The 24,228-nt window shown below is 40.7% G+C and overlaps 1 protein-coding gene across 1 annotated transcript in view; it reads right to left on the bottom strand.

Annotated features, from left to right (window-relative positions):
* LOC126179496 (inter-alpha-trypsin inhibitor heavy chain H4-like) overlaps positions 1 to 24,228 on the bottom strand; it is a 66,696-nt gene that overhangs the window by 12,512 nt on the left and 29,956 nt on the right. The window contains exons 10-13 of the mRNA XM_049924612.1: positions 18,547 to 18,819; positions 12,941 to 13,034; positions 8,241 to 8,279; positions 3,564 to 3,605 (exon numbers count right to left, since the gene is read on the bottom strand). Of these exons, the coding sequence (XP_049780569.1) occupies positions 3,564 to 3,605; positions 8,241 to 8,279; positions 12,941 to 13,034; positions 18,547 to 18,819 (448 nt within the window). The remainder of the gene's footprint in view (positions 1 to 3,563; positions 3,606 to 8,240; positions 8,280 to 12,940; positions 13,035 to 18,546; positions 18,820 to 24,228) is intronic.

Here is a 24,228-nt window from a genome sequence, read left to right as displayed (position 1 = left end):
TTGAAGACCAACCCTCTTAACACGTCGTAAAACATATAAGGTTGCACACCACTGTGGTCAGACAATGGAACGAGATAGTTCCGACGGTGCGGATTCCCAGACACAATTGTGTATTTCTTTCACTAGTCAAAAGTGACAGGCATCAAAGATCAGGACATGTTAAATGTTTTGAAACGGGATGGATTCAAGTCATTCGCACCGTAATTTAATTGCAGGACGACGCTCCTCGCCACAGGTCTGAGATCACCTAAATTGTTGGAGCCATCATTTTACACGGAGTTGATTCCGCCGAGATATTCAGTAGCACAGTCAGCCTTTCCCTCTCGTATCACCGCATAGGACTTTAACAAGATAAATTCGCTCCAAATTTCCATTTGCGTCGAGACGACATGCTACAGCTGTATTATCGTCCGGATGACCTCAGAGGGGATACACTTGTGAGCCCACAGATTATAATCACATGCTTAATAGCGTGTTGGCTTACCTCTGGTCACGCAATACTGGTACATTACTGCCCGGTGGTTTGTGGACTTGCAGCTAGCGGCTGGGGGCGTCACAAATGGGTCCCGGCTCAGGCGTAATTGTTGCCGTTGGCACTAAAATGAGTTCACTATCATACTTATCAAACGACTATAGAAACATTTTGGCCTTGTGGTGTGGATCATTATCCTTCTGGAAGATACCATCGCATTTTGTGAAGAGCTCAACCATCAAAGGATGCAGGTGGTCCGCAACAGCGTTGAAGTAGTCCACAGTTATCGAAGTGCCTCCGATTATTACAACAGGTCCCACGGTTAACGCAGGTGGACGTCTGCCATAGCATGATACTGCCCCTATCTGTTTGCGCCTGTGCGACGGCACATGTTTCGACCTGCTATTCGCTTCGATGACAGCGCAACCGCACGCGCCTATCGATGTAGTGTAACAATAAAAGTGGCTCATCTGGCCAGGCAACACGTTTGCACCGTTCTACGCCTCAGTCTAGATGATTCCGTGACCATTGCACTCGTAATTCCCTGAGTCGTGGAGGCAACATGGAAACATTTACGGCTCGTCCATGTTCAGTAATGTACGATGAGTGGTGTGCTCCGAAGCACTTGCGCCTGCACCAGCAGTGCACTCTGTCGTCAAGTATGTCACAGATCGCCGCCTACCCTGATTTACAGAGCGGGCAAGCGTCCGCATTGCTCGAGGTGTGACGTGATGTCCACGTCCAACACCTTGCCGCGTATTCGCGGTTTCGCCGTCCTCAAACAACCAGATTCTCACGACAGTAGCGTGCGGACAGCCGACCAGCTACACCGTTTACGAGATGCTTGTGTCCAAGCTTCATGCACTAACAATCTGCCCCCAGTGCATTTCAGTGCATATCAGTGCATTTCTCCATTTGCGGCCCGTGTCATTGATAGAATGATTCCCCAATAGCCTCTGCTGCACTAGTCAGGTTCTTTACAGCGTCACATGCCTGCAACGCCATCAGTTGGTATTCGATTTCACAGTCGGCAGTGGACATAATGGTTTGGCTTATCAGTGTGTATTTATTACTTGAATAAAATAATGACATTGGCTGTATGCTGACAGAATAAAATATCTTTGGTCTGAGACATAGTTTCAGTGTAATTTTTACCTCACATACTCAGATCTCTCTTTCTCTCTCTCTCTCTCTCTCTCTCTCTCTCTGTGTGTGTGTGTGTGTGTGTGTGTGTGTGTGTGTGTGTGTTTCCAAAACTGTAGAAGGAGAGACAGAAAGGAAAAACCTTTATACGAATGATGCCAGATCTTTTGCAAACCAGTACAGAGAGTGTTTGAAGCACTTTCAAAAGCAGCGAAGTAATTTGAAAATTACGATCTATATACTCGGGCCACAGGACTACTGTACTTTTTGACAATGGAGGGCACTGCCATGGAATGCGAGGCCTTTATGCAAATGGAAATTTGCTACGGTAAGTGACATATTATGGTTTTGCCTACAATTTTCCATGTTTTAAACAAAAAGTGATAATGTATTCATATAAAAATACAGGATGTAATGCGTATAAGTGCGGATATTACTATTGGTGGCTGAGAACGGTTCAGTAAACATTTCATCAATATTTATGTCATTTGCGTACTAATACCCATCAAGAGCAGTATGTTTTAAGTTGTTTAGTACCTCCAACTAAAAGTAACAAGAACAAGCCATTAATGCTTATTTTCCGCTGGGCAGCGGGTCAGGTGGCTAAGTGTGGACGCATGGACGCAAAACATTTTATCTATACTGACAGGCGACCATGCAGAAAACATCAGGTTGTAAAGTTTGTGACGTGTGTGTGGGAAGACTGTGCGACGCAGTGAAAAAACAACCAACACACTGAAGTTTGTACATGTGTATTAAGGTACAGCATGTAAAAAAAGTCTGCAATAATACCTGTTACACACTCTATGTTCTATGAAGGCAGCATTTAATGCAAGAATTAATGACAGACTATCTAATCAAGCGAGAAAAGAGAATGTTGTGGCTGCACTAAGAAAACACTCTTACTTCGTTCTTTTTGTTTCGAAGAAAAAATTCATAGAACGATTAGTTGTCAATTGATTATCATCAAGGTAATGAAATCCATCCAAACTGTAAAATGCTCGCGAGCTTGTGAAGAGTAAACAATGTTAACAGTCAAGAGAGGAAAATTATAAGAAAGGTTTACAGCGTCTGTGTTTTGCAGTGCCTGTATAGTACCATACGACGTCCTTCGGACATGCATGCATACCCAACGCAACTGGCACTGCCGACGATCTGTACGCATATTAAACTGAAGAAACGTATCCGCAATTTTCGAATACCAATATACGTCAGCTGTGCAAATGATTAGTGAGTGACTCATGAAAATTTGTGCCGGACCGGGACTCAAACCATTATATGGAATTCTACAGAAACCAAGAAATACAGACAGTGCAAACCTGTATTATATCCCCCGGAAGTCGAATACGGCGGGGATAATAATCTCCATCGCTGTGCGGGAATCATATGAAAATGTGTGCGAGCATAGGACATGGAAACTGCCTTACGGAAGATTGAGTCATTCTGCGAGGCGCAAAGTGATAGTCGAAGTGATTAATGTGACAGCTTGCTATAAGTGGGAAATCCGGTTTAGAATCACCGTCCGGCACCAATTTTCATGAGTCACTAACCACGTAAACAGCTGATGTGCAATCGTATTCACAAACTGCAGATACATTTCTTCAAAATTATAAGACTTTGTGCTCGCGTGTCCTGCATCTTCACCCAGAGGACCATGCTGCAATAAGCGTTGCTGTGATGTATGCGAAGAAAAAATTAATGAAAGATATGAGCATACAAAATCGAAGCTGAAGGTTATAAACCCCTTACTACGACAACTAAGTTAAATGCATGCATAATAGAGGAAAACTGCTATACAATATAAGTCATAAGAAAAAAAAACACGCAAGTACCAGTTCTAATACTATACGCTTCGCGTATAATTGATACAATGCACAGAACTTAAAATTATAGCTTATGTATGTGGAATAGGAACACATAAAGAGAACATGTACCTGGAAGTACTTACCTAACGCTAAGATGTTAGGGCTGAAGCCCGAAGTTCCAAATGCTGTAAAGAAAAACATAAATGTATTATTTACACAGTGAATAACAAAAAGCATGTGTCGGTAAATTTCTCATCAGTTCATTACTAAAATAACGGAACAAATCATTTGAACTACTGAATCCGTACAAAAAGTCAGATTTTTACCTTGAATGAATATTCCATTTGTCATGATTTGAGTATTTCGACAGAATTTCGGATGAAGTACCAAATAGTGTGTAAATTGTCCACGTGGGTCCACAGCTGAAACGAATTTCTTGTGCGAAAACGTTTTCCCCTGTGTAGGCTACAACTTAATTTTTCTCCGAATGATTAGTTTTGGTTTGGTACTGTTTCTTGAGTGAAACGTGTCTCTTGACATGGAAATAAAGTGATTCTTTTTTAGCATTAATAGTACAACACTGCCCGAAGGAAAGTTGTGATCGTAAAATGTACATTAGAGAGACAATGGACGCAATAGTACAACAAAATGTTCTTCAACAAATACCAGAATAATTATTATGAACTTCTATACGTTACAAATAAGGATCTTCAGATTTTTTTTTCCTGTTACTTTCGTCATTATAGACGGAACTGTAATTTATTTTTAATCGCTATTGGCCATCTTTACATCCTTTATTTAACCAAATAGTTCTAAGGGCATCAAACGTTCAAACAGAGTTGAGGAGCACTACGGAGCACAGCATTGTACTCAAGTTGAGCTTGACCCATGGGAAATCCGCGAAAGAATACACCGGAGGCAAGTGCAATGTAGTGTCACTTAATCATGTACACATTAAGTTCACAATAACTTACTATGGAGATTAGCATCAAGGAGCAATGTACCACACGCTACAACAACGTATTTTTAAGTGAAAAATGTCTCAGTTTAGATACGTTTAAAGACAACTAGGAACAACTAGTCGAAGGGTTATTTCCGGATCATTTTATTGTTCCTTGCCGTTACAAATTTCGAACATTTTGTTCGTCATCAGAAAGCTGCGTTTCACTTACAAGGAAAACCATTAATAAACTGTAGCAATATTAATTATCTGTTGTATGTTTTGACTGTCGTGTTGCAAATGAAAAATTTCCAATTATTCGCAAAACATACAAAACTGCTTTAGATTTCAATGAGACATAATAAATACGAAGAAACCGAAACTCAGATTTCTATTGTGAGGTGAGACAGATGCTTAATGGAAAGTGATATATTCCTAGTTATATCTGACATTTTCAGAAAGGAGAGAGAAATCAGCTACAAATTTCTTAAAATATAAAGATACAGCTAGGAATTTTTTAAAAAAAAGTTTAAGATTTTTACTTCCGTATACAGATACAGTGACAAAGAACCTAAAGTCGTTTTCTTATGGGAGGCGTTCTATAGGCATAACATCCTCTAAACAGCGAATATCAAGTATTTATCGATATCATGTCAAATAGCAATGGACGAAGTCCATGTTTCCAGCAAGAGTTTCTCATTCCGTAAAGAATTTTGTCTTGTAAGCCTACCAGTAAGACGAAATGGAAATAGTATAGAGGTGGAAATCACGTTTTTAGAAACTACTTTTGCCGCCCCAACTGTCACTAAATTTAAAATCACGATTTGGTGTGGAGTGTCATTGTCACGTATAGTTTGTAGTGTCCCACATGCGGACACCAGCTTTCAGCGTAGCCGACTGAATGTACGGTCCATCTTGTTTATTTGTGTTGACACTGTTGAGGAACTGCACATCCACAGTATAAGGTACTACAGAAGAAAATGTCTCTATCCTTTTTTTTTATGACCTGGCCCCCGCATATCTGGCCACAAGTCACTGCGAGGGGAAGTCTGTAGCGGATCCGAGATATGCACGCGCTGTCCATGAAATTTACACGAGCAGTAATGTAAAGAGTTATGCAAACAATTATGCAAAGAACTGTAAAATTGTTATGGGAATATTTCTTTATATTCTTTATGCAAACAATTATGCAAAGAAGTGTAAAATTGTTATGGGAATATTTCTTTATATTCTATCTACAGTGAGAATTATTGAACGTGTTTGGAGTTTGTGTAGAACCTGTTCGTCAACACTGAACTACGCTGACAGAGGGAATTGACTGCTGAAATAATACAGAGTTTTGTGCAGCACTGTCGCTCACCCTGCGTCTTCTGTCACCAAGAGACACCTCGTGCCGTAAAGGCAAATCTCCGTAAGGATTACCTGAACATCCAACCGAAAACGCGACCTCGGAAACAATAGATCATTGCCACACGAAACTGGAAGACTACAAACTGTAACAAGGTAAATTCCTAAAATAAAAATTCAGTTTTATGGATGCGTTCTGTTTACAAAAATTTTTTAGTTACGTGTTCCATAGATCATTTGAACGATTATTTTATCGAAATGGAGTGAAAGGAGTCAGTTTACTGGATCTGTATACATGTTTAGTGTTAACATTAATGAACACATTATTTTCAAGTCCATCTGATGCAACTACTCTTAATTTTTTTTACTGTCTTGCTACTAGTTTTTAAGTAGAAATTCTTCCACGAATTAGAAGTAATTTCCCAATAGAAATGACTTCAGATTAGAATTTAAACTTGCTTTGGTATCAGTCAGATATTTTGTGTTATTGTGCAAATGATCAAAAATTTTTGTTGTTGCATATCGAAGTCCTTTCTTTATACCAACAGCTTTAATAATTCGCCCGAAAGGTCTTTTCTCAGCTAGTATTGTAAGTTTGAAAATCACTGTTATCATCAAATTGTAATTACGTCGAATTTCATTACCGAATATATGTGTCGTGATGGTACAACTAAAATGCCTAATTCTTTAAAGAGATTTATACATAATGACCGGAGAGTGAACAACAAGTAATATTTTTCCTGCTCGCTGTTGTGCAATCAGTAAACTCTAAGTGACGATTTACCCAGAAAATTATTCCATAAGACATTATTGAGTGGATGTACGCAAAATATGTCAGAAGGTTGATTCATTTGTTTCCAAGACTAGTAGTTATAGTTATTAAAAGCAAAAGTAGCTGAACTCAGTTGTTTGAAAAGCTCAGTAGCATATTTCTTCCAGTAAGTACACCAACAGATTTGGAGCTTTCATCCATATTTGTTGGCTCCTGTTCAAGCACTGCGTAAATTGTTGATATGACTCCATTTATTCTACAGAACTAAACACAATTTGCTTTCTCATAATTAGGGAGAACCCAGTTTCAGAGAACTACTTAACAATTCTTTTAAAAATACGACTAACAACATCCTCTACTGCTTTCTTTTTAATGGGGTTTATTATAGTACTAGTATATTCTGCAAAAAATACCAATTCTGCTTGTTGAATGTTAAGTGGAAGGTCATTCACATATACAAGCATTAGAAGTGGTCTCAAGATTGAACCCTGTGAGACTCCCTTTGCGATTTATCCCCAGTCACTAAAATTTTCAACCTGTGCAACAGTACTTGAAATATTCAGCACACTTCCTTGAATTATGTGTCTTAAGTATAATTCACGCCGTTGTTTGTAAAGCCATCGACTCCACAAAACATGAGTTTTTCTAAGAGTGTAACATGAGTTGCATAATCAAAGACCTTCTAATGTTCACAAAAAATAACACTTGGCGATTTTTTTATTATTTAAGGCTTGTAATATTTGGTGGGTGAACGAGTAAATAGGATTCTCAGTCGAGCAACAATCCTGGAATGCAAACTGTGATATGCTAAATAAATTGTTTCTACTTAAATGTAAGACTATTCCTGAGTACATTACGTTTTCTAATATTGTAAAGGCCATTTTTTTAAAAAAATATGTACCACTTCCTACATCGACATGAAGTGCGCCAATGCATATTCATTTCTCTTAAGATGGCATTGCCGTCATGTCAACCATGTTTCCGTGCTTCATATGCATAAAAGAATAGGGTTGCTTCTCAAGTGTATAAATGCATGTGGCACTTCACTATATACGAAGGCAGAATGTATCCTTAAAACTGAATTGGCTTTTAGCAGTTTATGTTAGTAAAGCTGTTACTTCAGAATGGCACTCTAGTCGGAAACGCGATCTTAAATAAATACATTTCATTAAGCCAAGGTAGTAAATGTCATCTTAGAATACTGCAGCACTGTGACGATAAGTATACAGAAAGTAAGAATGCTTTTGTCATTTCAACTAAAAGCTCCTTGAAATTTCCGTTCCGTCAAAGGCCGACGGCTAACTTCCCAATGAAGCTACTTCCAATGAACAATAGAGACCCTGAAGTCTAGAATAACAGAACCAGCGTCAACGTTTAATCATTGCCGATGAATTTTAGCACAAGGAAGAGAGGCTAGAGGTTAATTTCTCGTCGACATCTAGATCATTAGGGACTGACTGCCTATTCATCTGAACGAGGACTGGAAAAGAAGCGAAGTAGCCTGTCGAAGGAAGCTATCTGCTACCACGATTAAAAAACCTTTGACAAAGACGGAAAATTACTAATGAAAACAGCATAGGCGTTTGCCTCTTGCAGCTTGAGGATACGAGTCACACTAAGCATATTCCTCCTTGGCCGATAAACCTTTGAAAGTCAATAGGTATTTCATCTGCATACACCGTAGTTGACAAGACTATAAGTAATTAATTAATATCTGAGGGAGAGTGCTGTGGAACACAATGAAACGGTGCCATCACTCACCTCCGCCCAATGAGGCCGGCGCTCCACTCGCGAAGTAGCCTGAAAAACATCCGAGAAACAAAATTAGATCCTATCGTTTCTCTATTGGTAACATACAAATACAATATCATACAATGGGCGATCAAAAAGTTTCTGTTAGAAAGCCACACAGTCCGAAATCGGTATGCCAATTATGCATAATCGTCGTGAGCATGGAGACAATCATTCCTACGATGCACCAGGTTGAAAATACATGTTTGGTAAAACACTGTGTTCTGCTGCATGAAGAAATCCGTAACTGCCCGCTGCACGTCTTCGTCCGACTGGAATCGTCGACCGTCCAAGGCTTTTTTTAAGGAACTAATAGCGTAATAATAGCCTGGTGTGAAATCAGGACTATAGGGCAGCTGCACGAGTGTCACCCACTTGAGTTGGCATAACTTCTGCATTACGAGGTCTGCGATATGGCGACGTGCGTTGTCTTGCAGCAGCAGCAGCATCCCTTGAGGCTCGGAACTTGGCGTACCATTCGACAACGACGGTTTTCGACAGACATGCTGCCCCATAAACGTTCAACATTCTCCGATGATGTCTACCAGTGTTTGGTCTTCTACAGCCAAAAATAGAACAACAGCACTTTGGTCCTGTTTGGGCGCATTTGGAAATAACGTAGCCGTAACTCACGATACTAAATTTACTGCGCGCAAGTCGGAAAGACACGAATGCCACACAAGTCCTTTGCGTACATGTGGGTGCTTATATACTTGCATCGGAATCGCGCTATATTGCATATACGCCGCAGCAACTCCCTCTAATTGAAACCTTTTAACCGCCCCTTAAACGACACAATGAGTAAAGTACATATACTGCAACGTAAGAAGTACTTGGAACATCAGCAAATTTTTACGAAATCTAAAATAGTAAATTTACATTAATGTTCGTAAAATTTGGTTATGATGAGAGAGTTATTGTCTGAATGTATTTCTGAGTTGGGCCACAAGGCATGCTTCAATAACTCTGTAAGTTCATTGCGGTGACAGGTATGTATCACGTCATAAAACAGATTCAGCTTTGCAGAATATTACGTCTGCAGCACTCTGAAAGAGCAGATAGTCGAGTGACTGATAACTATGTGGAACTGGTATCAGCTGATAATCACAGCATTAGTTTCCCAACTCATGTGGTTGCTCAGTGGCGATTAACTAAATGCGCTACCTTGGCTGTTTGTAGTGGGTCGCTGGGGAAGTTAAGGCAATGAAAAATAAATAATTGAGCTCCAATATTTCTTGAAATTCGATGAAGTCACTCAGTATAGGACGTAAACATATAAGTTAGTTAGTTGAGGTAGTCCTGATGGTTCCCATGACCAAAAGAAAGCTAGTGCTTCTAACTTCTACCTCTGCAAGCCGCAGAAGAATAGCATACTTGCTAGTGCTCAGACCTTACCGCAAAGCAGCTCTTGTAAGAGCCGGCAAGACAACTGTTTCTTAAATGTTTGTGTGAGATGTTACGATCCGTTTACGCAGGTTGTAACACAAGACATGGATCGGGAAATGGGAGGGGGGCCGGTGTAACTGCCGTCCCAAGCTCCCATTACATTCTGTCAATTCCATCAGTTTTCAAGGGTTAACTGTGGTGGTAATCGTGACTGTAAAAGGCAACGTGAAAAGAAAATCAGTAAAAAATTTCGTAGGCATGGATGTTCCGATGAGCGATTACTTTTAGCTCATGGCGATAAGTAGACAATAAAGCCTCCAAACGGTCACATCCGTGGACTGGATACAAAAACTGTTAATCTATTGAGGACTTTCCGTGTCGAGGCGGAGAGCAGAGAAGGAAAACATAACTTGGTTCTCATGTAGGAGGATAGCATTTCGACATTATTCTTAGGAATGATTTCCTCAAATTCTGTTACTCAGTGCGGCGGCGAAACTGCAAAGGCGCAAATGCCGTGGAGAAAAACGTGTATTCCATAAATTTATACCAAAGCGTTGAAAATGAGTACCATCCAATTTATTCGTGGTGGAATAGGGACAGTTCTCTGGATGCTTTCCCGTCACTGTCAACCTTATCTAGCGGACGATACTGTGTGTATGATCCCCGACATGTAATAAATGAGGTGACTTCAAATTTATACATATTTCACTGATCAGTATCTCCACATGTCGTTTGTTCTTTGGTTGATGGCATGTACGCTGTGGACAGCATTGCCTGCAGGTTAACAAAGGCCCAACTGCAACTCAGTACCTGTGAACGTATTTCGATTTCTGTCGATTCACCCACTCCCGTCAGCCATGTAACTGAGAGTCTCCCAAGGGCCCTACATAAGATCGACACAGCGCAGCAACCCGTCGCCAGGTCACGCGATCTGCCCGTAGATAGCATGTCTGCAGGAAAATCTCAGATCGCAAAGATCAGTCGTTGATCGCTCGTAATTCCCAAGCAATCTGATAGTTAGGAAACTGAGAATCGAGCATTTTTGGCACCACGGCTAGCAGGCTGCGATTTATTTGTGTAGAAGTTTACGTTCTTTTGTTTCTTTCTGCTATGCTCACGTAGAGTAAGGACTTTACATCAATATTTATGGTTAACCAGAGAGCACGAACCTCTCTGAAAAGCGAAGTTGCCACTTGTGTCATGAACGAATACAAATCTAAATACGTTAATAACCTTAGAACTTGAAGTGAGCATTTGGAAGAATATATTACAGAAATTCAAGTGAAGTTCATAGTAATAGTCAAAATATACTTGGAAACTGCTGGTGATTTTGAAATAACTGGACACTTTAATTTTTAAACAGAAAGAGATAATATTAACTGTACTTTCAATTAAAATTATGGGCATACTCATTCTACAGTCATACCTAATTACCCTGTCATCTAATGTAAGTCGTTTCCATATAATGTACGGCAAGAGCTATAGAAAGCAGAAGGTATGCAACCGATAACATTTTAACTTGCTGAAAAAAAACGAAGCACCTACAAGGAGGTAAAGAAACTAAATGAACCTTCAGGGGTCGAGTGTGTACATGGCGCTACGCCAGTGAGTAGATCGAGTCAAATTTCTAAATAATTCGGCAGAGTGAGCATTGCGCCCCCTCTGGTCTGGACGCATGCACTGATCCCGTTGGGAGTAGTGTCATAAAGCCGTTGTATCCTCCCCTGAGGCAAGCAGGACCACAATTAGCTAACCCTTCACATCGTGCATGCTAGCACTGGGATGGAGATAACATCCTAGTTGGTCCCACACACGTACTCTCGGAGAAACATCTGTGGATCCTACTGGCCGTGGAAGTTCTCCAGTATCACATAGACAGATACGTGCCATGTAAGACTGAACATTGTCCTATTGGAAAATGGCACCACGATACTGCACATGAGAGGTAACACAGGAACGCAGGATATCTGTGACGTCAGTGTTGCCTCAGTCACGACCAACGTTGACCCATAGTCATATCCGATGGCTGACCACACCATGACGTTAGGAGCATCACCGCAGTACCTCCCTAAAACATTCGAAGACTGTGACATATCGGCTGATCGCTGCCAGAGTGATTCGTCATGGTGAAGAAACTCGATACATCGCTGCACACAATGCAATTCCATGGAATAGCAGTCCATGCTCTCCGTTCAAAGTACCAATCCAGATACAGTCATCTCCATGTTCTTTGCAGCGATCCTCAACATCTGACGCAGATCACCTCCATTATATACCATACCAGTCTTAGTAACAACACTACACACGTACAACACAAAGCAGTCTCTTGGCCGTTCTAAGAATTACAGGGAATTGCTACTCAAATCATTCACATACCCGACGTGCACGAAGTTCCTCTGACATCCGAGCATGTCTTCTGGGTACATTACCTTTTTTGTCATTCACTCTAAATAGACACAGTGCCACTTCAAAGGCGTTGTGTACACACTCGAGGTTAAACCAAAAGCTTAATAAACGAAAAAAAAATCGTGGACTTTAAGATTTATTTGCAATATAAAAACTGGAAAGATGCACATAACCCACTTGACCTCAACGACCAATCATAAGTATTCTGTAAAATAGCTTCTCTTCCCAAGAAATGAGTTCCAAAACAAGTTTAATAAATTTCAATTCCTGTTTAGTTATTTTCTTGCAGTATTCGTCGAGATACAGACGTCAGTAGTTACTGTGCTGTAGCAGTTCATACTCCACAGTAGAACGTCACGACACAGCGCCGTTAGAAATACTGGTGGAAATCGCTTGTAAGATCTATCGTGTGTGTCTGGGTCGAAGTGAACGATCGACTACAGGAGATACCGACAGCAGTTTATCGCTCGAGTATGTGGCCCTTCAGAGCACACAAACCGAGAACGAATTCCCTCGTCGCAGTTTGAAATGTCATCATTAACAAGCAAGACTACGAACTTATACCCCGCATGATGCATTCTCGTGTTCAACATTAGGGCTTTGAAGTCTGTAAAATGGCGCGAGGGATCATACAAAACTGTGACGTACAAGGAGAATGCAGGATAAAACCGTATTTCAGTTTAAGAAGTTATGTACAGAATACGCTAATAAGGGAAATAATAGGAAAATGTAAAGCCTTTGACATAGAAACAAAATTTTTCCCAGGTGTATAGAGCGACATCATAGGTGTACTAAAAGGAACAGAATTTATTACTGTACTTGAGAGCTTGAATTAGCTTGTTTTAACTGAATAAATGTTATTCATTGACAATATTTACCTCCACGGTTTCCACCAGCGCGTTGCAGGTCCACGGCAGATGTGTCGTTAGGTTTCACTACCACCAATGACGTCACGGGAGTCACGAAGGAGTACTGAAACACATTATAGCGTCACAGCTTCAGTTCTTGATGGATGGTAACTTTCTTGATGGATGGTAACTCATATGGTTGTTTATCAACATGTTTATCTCGTGAAAGACAAAAGTGAGAACGATCTTGCTAAAATTACATTACATTATGTTACATCAGTCTGATTCCATAGGCTCCGCAAGGAGGACCATTTGGATGTGGTAGTAAGTTACAAATGTCCATTTCATTCAAGCACAACACAATGAAATCTCTGTACAATACATTACATTATGTTACATCAGTCTGATTCCATAGGCTCCGCAAGGAGGACCATTTGGATGTGGTAGTAAGGTACAAATGTCCATTTCATTCAAGCACAACACAATGAAATCTCTGTACAATAATTAGCAATACAACAATACAGTACAGTTTGATGGTCAGGGCAAGTAGTAGACTTTTCAGAAGTACGTGCGTGATCGAGAAACGGTATTGGCATTATTTATCTAAAGTTGTTGCTTGTCTGCATATCCACTCCAGCCCTATTAAACATCGGTTCACTTTTTAGCTGTAGTTATAGGAAGTCGAAAAGAGAACGTGGAGGGTGAGGATCTGAGAACATAATACAGTAGCTAGGAGGGCCGTTGTTGGCCTATGACGTGTGGCTCGCCTGCCTACGACTTTTATAGTTTTCCTGAAGCTCCACTTGAAACTGTAGTCGAGGTTTATTATGGGAAGGCACTGCGCTTTAGCCGCGCTTATCCTATCAGAGGGACTGCCCAGTCTCTTCTGGCGCCATTATCGATGCCATTTCAACTCGAAAACAGAGAAGTGAAAGGTAAGGGTAGCTGCTACTCAAATAAGTAATCCACTCATCAGATAATTAAATCTGGTACGACCAAAATACTTCAATATTTTCTCCATCTACAATGAAACATATGAGAAGTACGAAGCAGAACATAGGCAAAGGATACCTCTCTTTCGATTCATGAGAGCACACTCTTATAAGACATTTCTCGTAACGTAAAGACTAGCGGTGTGCGTCGCTTTATACTGCGTCTATCACGGGCATAAACACAAGTAAACACTCGGATGTAATAACCTGAACTGCAAAATACACCATTAATTACTTAAGACAATGCGCGTAATTATTTGTTCTCAGATTTTGCGCATCTGCAACCAATGTCACTGTAGCTCTTAAGAAATTTCGTTTCGTGTGGACTATCGACGGCCCTTCTCCTGAAAGTATCAGTATGGGAGAAATTATTTGACACATGCCTCGAGCAACACAAGCAATCTTCGAATAAATTTTAATGATAGATCATAGAAGTTATTTGGTTGCATACTGTTCTCAAGAAACTGTGTCAACCTTTCTTCCTGAAAGGTGCCTAAGACATTGGTGTATCGCATGGTAAAGCGAAGGATTAACAGACAGCAAAAGCGAAATGAATCACTAGCAGAGTATCTTATACTAGATTGCGAAAACATATGAAATGGAACTTTAATTTTTCTGTCGCTAGACGTGATTCAGGGAAGTGATGTATGAGTTTTACGCTTAGTCTCAAGCAACACAGTTAAAACGCATTAGGTTACGTTGAGCTCATTTCTGAGCTACCATAATGTCACGTATATTAGGAGGAAATTCAGGTCCACAGCAAATAACGAGAGTGTACTAAAACGTTGAAATATTACGTAAAGCTTTTACGATCAGGAAGTTATTACGATTAACAACGGCTTATCTTGATAAGCCTCGGTGGCCGAGCGGTTCTAGGCGCTTCAGTCTGGAACCACGCGGTTGCTACGGTCGCAGGTTCGAATCCCGCCTCGGGCATGGATGTGTGTGATGTCCTTAGGTTAGCTAGGTTTACTTAGTTCTAAGTCTAGGGGACTGATGACCTCAGATGTTAAGTCCCATAGAGCTTACAGCCACTTGAACCACTTGGTTTACTCTGGCATAAACAAGACTGTTTCCTTTAATTTATTTAGTATGCCACAGCGGCAACGTGTTGTGAATTAAGTTGTAAATGAAACAGAGCAACCTGTCTGCTGGACAGACAGACATTTGAGGAGTTCATTTGTAGTGGTGTAAGTGCAGTATTAGAGAAAAGAGTGAATATAACGTGCTGGTTACTTCTGTATGTTGCGTGTGGTAGGATTCCAACGAAAATTCACTGGTTATAATGGGGCAGATACGTTTTTCGGAGGACGCTCTAAGGGCAACAGATAACAGTAGCAGCAAAAGGAGAGTTGTGGGACTCAATACAAAAAGCAGAATGATCTCAAACGCAGCAACAAGCTTTGTGCAAGACGCCGTAAACAAAAGAGAAAAAATGTTTGATATAAGGACAATATCATGGACTACATGAAAACAGTGCTGGCTGGGCTGTACGATTATGTAATATCTTGTCCTAGCACGTCCTGTTCTCGAACAATCAGCGGAACAAACTCGCCCGTAAAGTGCAGTATCCCGTATGTCGAAGTACCAATCTATGATCTACTGATATAGCGATCTCCTCACTGTGTACACTTTTACTTTTGAATTAATATTACAATGTCCCTCCTTTTTGAGGTACATATTGCTTATACAGACAGTTATAGAAGGCAAGGTGAGAACTATAACAGGTGACAAGGAATCGTATAACATAGTAGTTTGTACAGAACTGTTTCTCCCAGTCATTTATTGGGGAACCTGCAGTTTATCATGGATTCCGAAACCTGGTGCCATTCAGCATTTCTCACAATAAGAAACGTAGTCAGAAGTGAAGGAAGTGATTAGCGACAGATATAAGTCACAGGATTAACCTTATTCGAAATCAAGATTTTCGGATCTGAAGTCGACCATGTCAATACTGAGACTCTGAAACTCAACTTTTAGTTATTTATCATTATAAAAGGTTTTATTCTATCTCTTACTACTGCATGCTAATCACACAGCACCATCTGCAACACGAAGACGACGGACACATTCACAACGAAATGAGTAGAAGCTTCCCGGATGTGATGTTGATTCGTGGAACGTCAAATTATGCAGAAGGTTGAAGTGAATTATTTGTAGAGCAAAACTGATATTTGTTAATTGTACTGTCTAACAAGAATAGTGAGCTGGAAGGGGTTAGGGAAACGAAGTGAAAAGGTGTGTGATACTTTTTTGTTATTACAAAATTGAGTAAAATTGACAAAGAGCTTGGCAGTAGGTGCCTATTTATCAGTATGATATTTCACTCCCTCTGACCTAGATGCATAGGCAGATGCCATGGGAGGGGTATCATAAATACATTGTATCCTCCCATGAAATGCGCTGTGCTGCAGGTGCTGTAACTAGTCCTTGATATCCCAGACATTGCCATTGAGACGGAGTTAACTTCTGAGCTCGTCTCACACGCATTCTACGGAGGATTCATCCGGGGAGCTTCTTGGCCATAGAAGTACCTCAACATCACGCAAACAGCTCATAGAGACACATTCCACGCGTGTACGATAATTTTCCTATGAGGAATGGCACCAAAAAATAATCACACAGGAAATAACATTTGAGGATGCAGTATGCCCGTGACATACCTTTGTGCCATCAAAGTTCCCACAGTCACTGCAAGACCGGAAAAGTTATAACCAATGGCAGCCCACGTCACGACGCCAGGAGTAACATTGCTGTGCCTCTCCAAATCATATCCGCTGAAAATGGTTGTCAAAATTGGTGCAGAATCACGATTCATTACTTAACACAATGTGATGCTATTTATCAGCAACCCATGCTTCTCAGCCACGACACCATCCCTATTACAGTAGTTTGTATTATGATGCTAGTGGTAGCCTGTGCATAGGATGGTACTTACTTGGTCCGACTATTGCTAGTCTCCAGTCAATGGTATCAAACGACAGAGGACGTTGCAGGGAGTCTGTTGCTGGTTTATGGATGTCAGAATATTAGGTGGTTGGTTGGTTGATTTGGGGGAGGGGACCAAACAGTGAGGTCATCGGTCCCATCGATTAGGAAAGGATGGGGAAGGAAGTCGGCTGTGTCCTTTCAAAGGAACCATCCCGGCGTTTGCCTGGGGCTATTTAGGTAAAACACGAAAAACCTAAATCAGAATGACCAGATGTGGGTTTGGACCTTCGTCCTCCCGAATGCGAGTCCAATATGCTAACCACTGCGCCACCTCACGCGGTAATATTAGGTGGTTAGAAGTGCTTGGTGCACAATAATGAACTCCTCCCTTGTGATGACAAGACGGGATTAATTGGAACCTTGATGCTGCGAATGTCTGCCCTCACATTCCCAGTTCAACATTCGCCACTGTTACATCCAAATGCTCTAAAAATCTGGATATGGCACGATTCGACCGGCCAAAGAAATATAGTCCCGCAGTGAGGCCCACTCAAGCTCTGTCAGGTGACGATTATGCTTTATCACAGGAGTACATCGCATCTCTATGTCCTTCATAGTGGACACTCAACTTCTGTTCATAGCGTTATATACACTCCCAGTCCTCGTAACAACATTAAACATGAACAACACTAAAGCACCAGGTGGCCATTCTACCTGTCACAGAGAACTGCAACTGTGATAATTTACTCTACCACTCGTAGTGTGTACGTGTATGAAGTTACATTGATATATGAGCATATCTTCTGGATGCTTCACATTCTTCTGTCAGGCTGTGTATATGATGCTTTTCCAGTGAGTTTTGTTGAACTTCCCGTTTAAATAAAAAATGCACACTTGCCTACCGACAACTTTCATGAAATATTTTTAAACTTTGCAAAAAAAAAAGTAATTTGGTTCCAGGAGTTTCTCCAGTCCTGTTGCCTGGCAGTCACCCATTTCACTGTAACTGCTACACACTTCAGCTTCAAAAAGCTGCATTTTATAATCAAATGTTGATCTGCCTCTGCAATTCTATCCTTAGACAATTCTATCAACTTACGTGATTCCATCCCAGGAAGTTGGAGCACTATGGGACTTAACTTCTGAGGTCATCAGTCCCCTAGAACTTCGAGCTACCTAAATCTAACTAACCTAAGGACATCACACACATCCACGCCCGAGGCAGGATTCGAACCTGCGACCGTAGCGGTCTTGCGGTTCCTGACTGTAGCGCCTAGAACCGCTCGGCCACACTGGCCGGCGAAGTTGGAGAACACTGAGCTGTCGTTTATCCCATCTTTCAACCTTCTGGCCATGTTGATTAATATGAAAAACGCCTAGTTGTAACATCGTTTGGAATCCACGTTAAACTGACTGGCTGAGCAAGAGGACAATGTGCTGGAATACACTGTGATGTTCAAACCAAATTTCGTGTTTCCAGAATGAGATTTTCACTCTGCAGCGGAGTGTGCGCTGATATGAAACTTCCTGGCAGATTAAAACTGTGTGCCGGACCGAGACTCGAACTCGGGACTTGCCCGGACACCCAAAGTCCCAAGTTCGAGTCTCGGTCCGGCACACAGTTTTAATCTGCCAGGAGGTTTCAAATTTCGTGATGATGACAGCTCCACTTTAACATGTGAGGGTCATTTGCAGGCCTTCTGCAGCACTCACCTTGAGAGCGATGGCCTTGGCCCTGTCCTTGAACGTCTGGTTGGGTGTGGCGGCGTCCATGTCCAGCAGCTGGCGCACAGTGAGGAAGGCCCAGAGGCGCTCCCCAGAGGAGGCCTTCTCCAGCCTGGCAGGTGACCTGTAGCGCTGGCGGCCCTCCCCCACCACCACGGGCTCCAGCAGCGGCACCGCAGGCCGCAGTCTGCCAGACACCACCAGCTCGCTGCCGCGGAAAAACGTTGGGAACTTGGTCTGTGTCAGTGTCTCCTCCTCCACCTGCAGGGCACAAATTCTTTACTAGACGGAAATTGCATTTGAAGTCAGACAGTTGAAAAATGACAAATTTATGATTCTGCAGTAGCCTCTTTCTTCGACTTCTATTAGTGGTACACATGTTGTTAGAGAATGATGGAAGTGAGCAGATATACCTGAACAGAGGTCTAGTGTGTTCTATCTTACAAGGAGATGAATATTATCTTCTTCGATTTTCTTCATGCCTATAGTATATTAAAGCCAATGCCATGGCATTAATTTCCTAAAGCAAATCGATACACGTCTTAAAACACATGGAAAAAATTACTTTAGTAATTCTAAGAGGTCTAATTCGTAAAAAATTATTGGTGTTTTTAACAAAGCTTTACAAAGGATTGTGCACAGCAATCAAGCCTCGTAGTCACGTGGTTGATAGATAAATTCTCATTAGACACAAAGATTTTAATGGATATTTGAGAATTCAAATAATAATTTGCATTCTTAATTACCAATCATACGAAAGTATGGGAACCTGTAACAATTTAAAATTTGGTAAAAAACAAAATGTCTTATTAATTAAAAAATTATATATGCTATTACTACTATCTTAATATTATCTTTAAATTTAATCATAATATTTAGAAACAAAGAAACTGTTTTCTGTTCTGATGTTTCACAATCTTGTACCACATTTAAATATAATATCATATTTTAATGCAATTAATAATTAAAAATAAAATATGTTACTTTTATTAGAAAATTATGTGAAATATTAATTAATTAGCATTTCAACTTCACAATAAATATAAAATTCTAATACAAACAAAAGAACAGTACTGAGAAGCTAACCAGCAGGCTTTTGATTACGAAACTGGAAAGCTACATACCCAACTAGGGACGAGTGTGTTAAGACTTTTTATGATCAACAGCATTCAGAAACCTTCAGGTTCATTTTTGAGTGTTTTGACAAGTTTATCATTGAGATTTAGGAGAGTGATATAAAAGTAGTAAAAATTTGAAGAATGTGGTTCTTTAAGGACTCTTAATAAATCAGGACAATGACTGTGGTAGCAGAAGTCTTACAACCAAAGAGGTGGCTCTCAGTTGTGATTATAATATCATCAAATTAAAGGAACTGCTGAGCAGCATCGATTTCATAACAGCTAAGTGATTATTTTCGATAAAGAGTGTTGGCTGAAACGATTACTTGATTGTGCCTTGTGGGAGCGGTGCTGGAAGAGGGAGATGGGGGAGGCAGATATTCTTAGAAGAACTACAGCTGGGTAACCTGCTGTCCAGTTTCAGTATATAGTTTGAGGGAGAAATTAGTTGTTGACACTATAGAATCTGAAAAGCTTTTTTCAATTTCCGAAGAATGAAAACCCAGCTGTTTTGACATAACTGAGTGGGGAAAGATATAAAATAAGAAACAACATTGTAAGTACAATGATGCACCCATTTCACAATGCCTATAGGTCTTGTAATTTGACTGTACTTTTCCGTGTTTTTTTTTTTGAAAGAATACATCCCACTTCCCACTTTTTTCTTGAAACACCACTTATGAGCCTCACGAAACAAGCAAACGGTTCTATAGTTGTTTCACTTGCAACTTAGGTAATAGATTTTGTATTATTGTCATCTGCCTCGCTTTACATCTAAAAAGACAAACTCTGTCAACGTAGTTTATTTTCCTAAGCCCTTCAATCACTTCAGCCTCAACGATGAGCGACCCCTTTGCTATATCGGTAAATACAGGGATATTATCAACTGGACAAGCTTAGCGACAGTGAAACATAAAAGCACTTTAGGCAACTGAAACGACAGAGAGGTACCTAAAACAAAGCATAAAATATTTAACTCAACGCCATCTGATTGTGTGTCTCCTTAACAAAATGTTAACCTCATTTATGGATACCTTCCCAGTACTGCAAAGATATTTAAGCTGTACCGCATATGTACCAGTCAGTGATGGGAAAGGCTGCTCTCTGTTACTAAATCCTTCCTATTCTAGAATTCATCAGTATTCGCTACCCAACCACACTTGTCCAATAAAGATGATATTCTTCAGTACATATTCATCGGTTGTTCCTTTCCTGCCAAACACTTCCTCTCCTCTCCCAGTATTTTTTTTCTCTGTCCCTGAACAATAGTCACCCACTCGCCACCACAATACTACATGGTTGGCTGCTTCAGAATCGTTAATATTGGTGTACGTGTTCTTTTCTGTGTAGTATTATCAGCCACACGCCCTGCTCATTCTCTTATTCAGGTGCACCTGCCCTTGGGATTCAGGCAGTGAGGAGTTGGTTCACCACTGTTCGTAAGCGGGGCGCACTGAGCCCTTGTGAAGCGAACTGAGGAGCTACTTGACTGAAAGGTAGCGGCTTCGGTCGCGAAAATTGACAGTGGCCTGGACAGCAGTGTGTTGACCACATGCCCCTCCATATCCACGACCGTCGGTCGGTACCATTAGACCACCTGAGATCTGTTGGGACGGAGATTAATTTTTGAGAAGTTTCACATGATACAGCGACTTGTCCTAGCCACATGTTATTGTTTTATATCTCCATGGACTAACGTAGCTAGTACACTAATATGTATTGAATGTCGTTAAATCATTTTGTTTCCATTTCTCATTGATAGTTTTCTTCCAAATCCAAAAAGAACCAGTTGTTTCATCTCCCATGACCTAAACCTCAGGTATTACAGTCTTTCTCACATAGAAATTGGTTTTGGTGGTTGGGATGTAGATATCTGGGGTTCCCTTGTTACAAGTTGTAGACATTTAACAGTTTTAAGAGAAATAAGTAAAAGGTCCTTGGTCCCAGGTTCAAACTCCCCACCACTTAAATTTTCAACGAAAGTCATCTACATTGCCGGCTGGAGTCTTCCGGTTTTAAGAAGCCACTACCATCAGCCAATGGTCTGTCAAAGATGGTGAAGGAGCAGACAGAGCTTCAGGGCATTCTCTGCCCTTGGCGTGAGAAACTCTCCCTAATGGTGGAAGAATTGGCAATAATCAACGGCCGAGCATGCAGAAGGCAGTGGAAACCATCGCATTAAAGACACACGATATGTATCCACAGGACATGTGGCCTGTAACTGAAAAAGTGTCATGATGATCTTTCCATTGGCAAAAGATTCCTGTCTACTCCCCTATTCAGCTATGTGGGAGGGGACTGCCAAGGGGGAGATGATTATGAGAAAAAGATCGAATAACCAACGAAAGAATAACATTCCATGAGTCGGGGTATGGAATGTCAGAAGTTTGAACATGGGAAAGGTTGAATCTAGATACAATTGTTATCAGTGAAGTGAAATGGAAAGAAGACAAGGATTTCTTGTCAGATGACTGTAGGGTAATATCAACAACAGCAGCATGGGAGTAAGATTCCTTATGAATAGGAAGGCAGTGCAGAGAGTGAGTTAGTGTGAACAGTTCAATGATATAGTTGTTCTCATCAGAATTGACAGCAAACAAACAGCGACAACCTTTCAGAGACAGATGCCGCCGCCGCAAGCTGAAGATGAAGAAATAGAGAAAGTATATAAGAATACTGAACAGATTATTCAGAACTTTAAGGGAATTGAAAATTTAATAGACATAGAATGAAGCTGAAGGGGAAGGAGTAGAACGAGGGGCTATGAGAGAATATGGGCTTGGTAGTAGGAAAGAGAGAGAAAAAAGACTAATTGAGTTCCCTAATAAAGTCCAGCTAGTAACAGTGAAAACTCTGTTCAAGATTGACAAGAGGAAGAGGTAGACTTGAAAAATGACGGGAGATACGGAAGATTAGGTTCATATCACAATTTAGTAGTGATGAATGGTAGGCTGAAGTTTAAGAGACTAGTCAGGAAGAATCAATGCACAAAGAAGTAGAATATGGAAGTACTAAGCACTCAAGAGACAGGACTGAAGTTCTCTGAATATATAGCTACTGAAATAAGGAATAGCTCAGTAGACAGTTCAGTTGAACGGACATTTCTCAAAAGGGCAGTCACAGAAGCTCGCAAGAAAAACTTGAGTACCAAGAAGGTACCTGCGAAGAAACCATGGCTAACAAAAGAAATACTTCAGTAGATCGATGAAAGAAGGAAGTACAAAAACATTCAGAGAAATGCAGGAATATAAGTACACGAGTCACTCAGAAATGAAAGAAACAGGAAGCGCAAGGAGCTAATCCAAAATGTTTGAATAAAAAGTGTGCGGAATCGAAAACGAAATGATTATTGGAAGGACTGACCCAGCGTGTAGAAACATCAAAATAATCTTGAGTGAAATTAAAAACAAAGGGCGATAACATTAAGAGTGCGATGGGAATTCCACAGTTAAATGCAGAGGAGAGAGTGGATAAGAAATGAGAATACGCTGATGGTGGTCTATGAGGAGAAGACTTATCTGATGACGTGATAGAAGAAAAAGCAGGAGCCGATATAGAAGAGATAGGATCTCCTGTATCAGAATAAGAATTTATAACGATTTTGGAAGACTTAACATCAAATAAGGCAAAAGGGATAGATAACATTCCATCAAAATTTCCAAAATCATTGAGGAATGTGGTAACCAAACGACTATTCATGTTAGTATGTAGTATGTAGAATGTATGAGTCTGGCCTTATACCATATGACTTTCTGAAAAATGGCATCGACACAATTCTGAAAGAGATGACAAGTGCGAGAACTATTGCAAAATCAGCTTAACAGCTCAAGCATCCAAGTTGCTGAAATTTTGGAAATTTGTGGTAAGTTCCCATGGGACCAAACTGCTGAGGTCATTGCTCCCTAGGCTTACACACCACTTAATGTAACTTAAACTAACTTACACTAAGGACAAGACACACACCCATGCCCGAGGAAGGAGTCGAAGTTCCGACAGGGGAAGCCGCGCGAACCGTGGCAAGGCACCTAGACCGCGAGGCTATCCCGCACGTCCCAAGTTGCTGACAATAATAATATACAGAAGAATGTAAAGTAACATTGAGGAGCTATTAGATGACGATCATTTAACCTTAGGAGAGGTAAAGGCAATTCTGATGTTGATGTTGATAATGGGTGCAAGAGTGGGAAAAATCAGGACAAGTTCAATTAGATTTGTCGACCTGGAAAAAAGTGTTCGACACTATAAAATAGTAAAAGGTGTTCCAAATTCTGAGAAAAATCGAGGTAAGATATAGGGAAAGAGGGGTTTTACAGAATATATACAAGATTCAAGAGCCAACAATAAGAGTGGAAAACTAAAAACGAAGTGCTCGGATTAAAAATTGTGCAAGACAGAGATGTAGTCTTTCACCCCTGGTGTTCAGTCGCTACTCCAAAGAGGCAATGACAGTACTAAAGGAAATGTTAAAGAGTGGAACTAAAATTCAAGGTGGAAGGATACCAAAGAGTCCCTGAAGACATTGCTATCCCCAGTGAAAGTGAAGAAGAATTAC

This window comes from Schistocerca cancellata, chromosome 1 (genome assembly GCF_023864275.1).
Source record: "Schistocerca cancellata isolate TAMUIC-IGC-003103 chromosome 1, iqSchCanc2.1, whole genome shotgun sequence".
Classification (NCBI taxonomy): Eukaryota; Metazoa; Arthropoda; class Insecta; order Orthoptera; family Acrididae; genus Schistocerca; species Schistocerca cancellata.
Note: the sequence above shows the minus strand (reverse complement) of the source record. Positions and strands in the feature narration are given on the sequence as shown.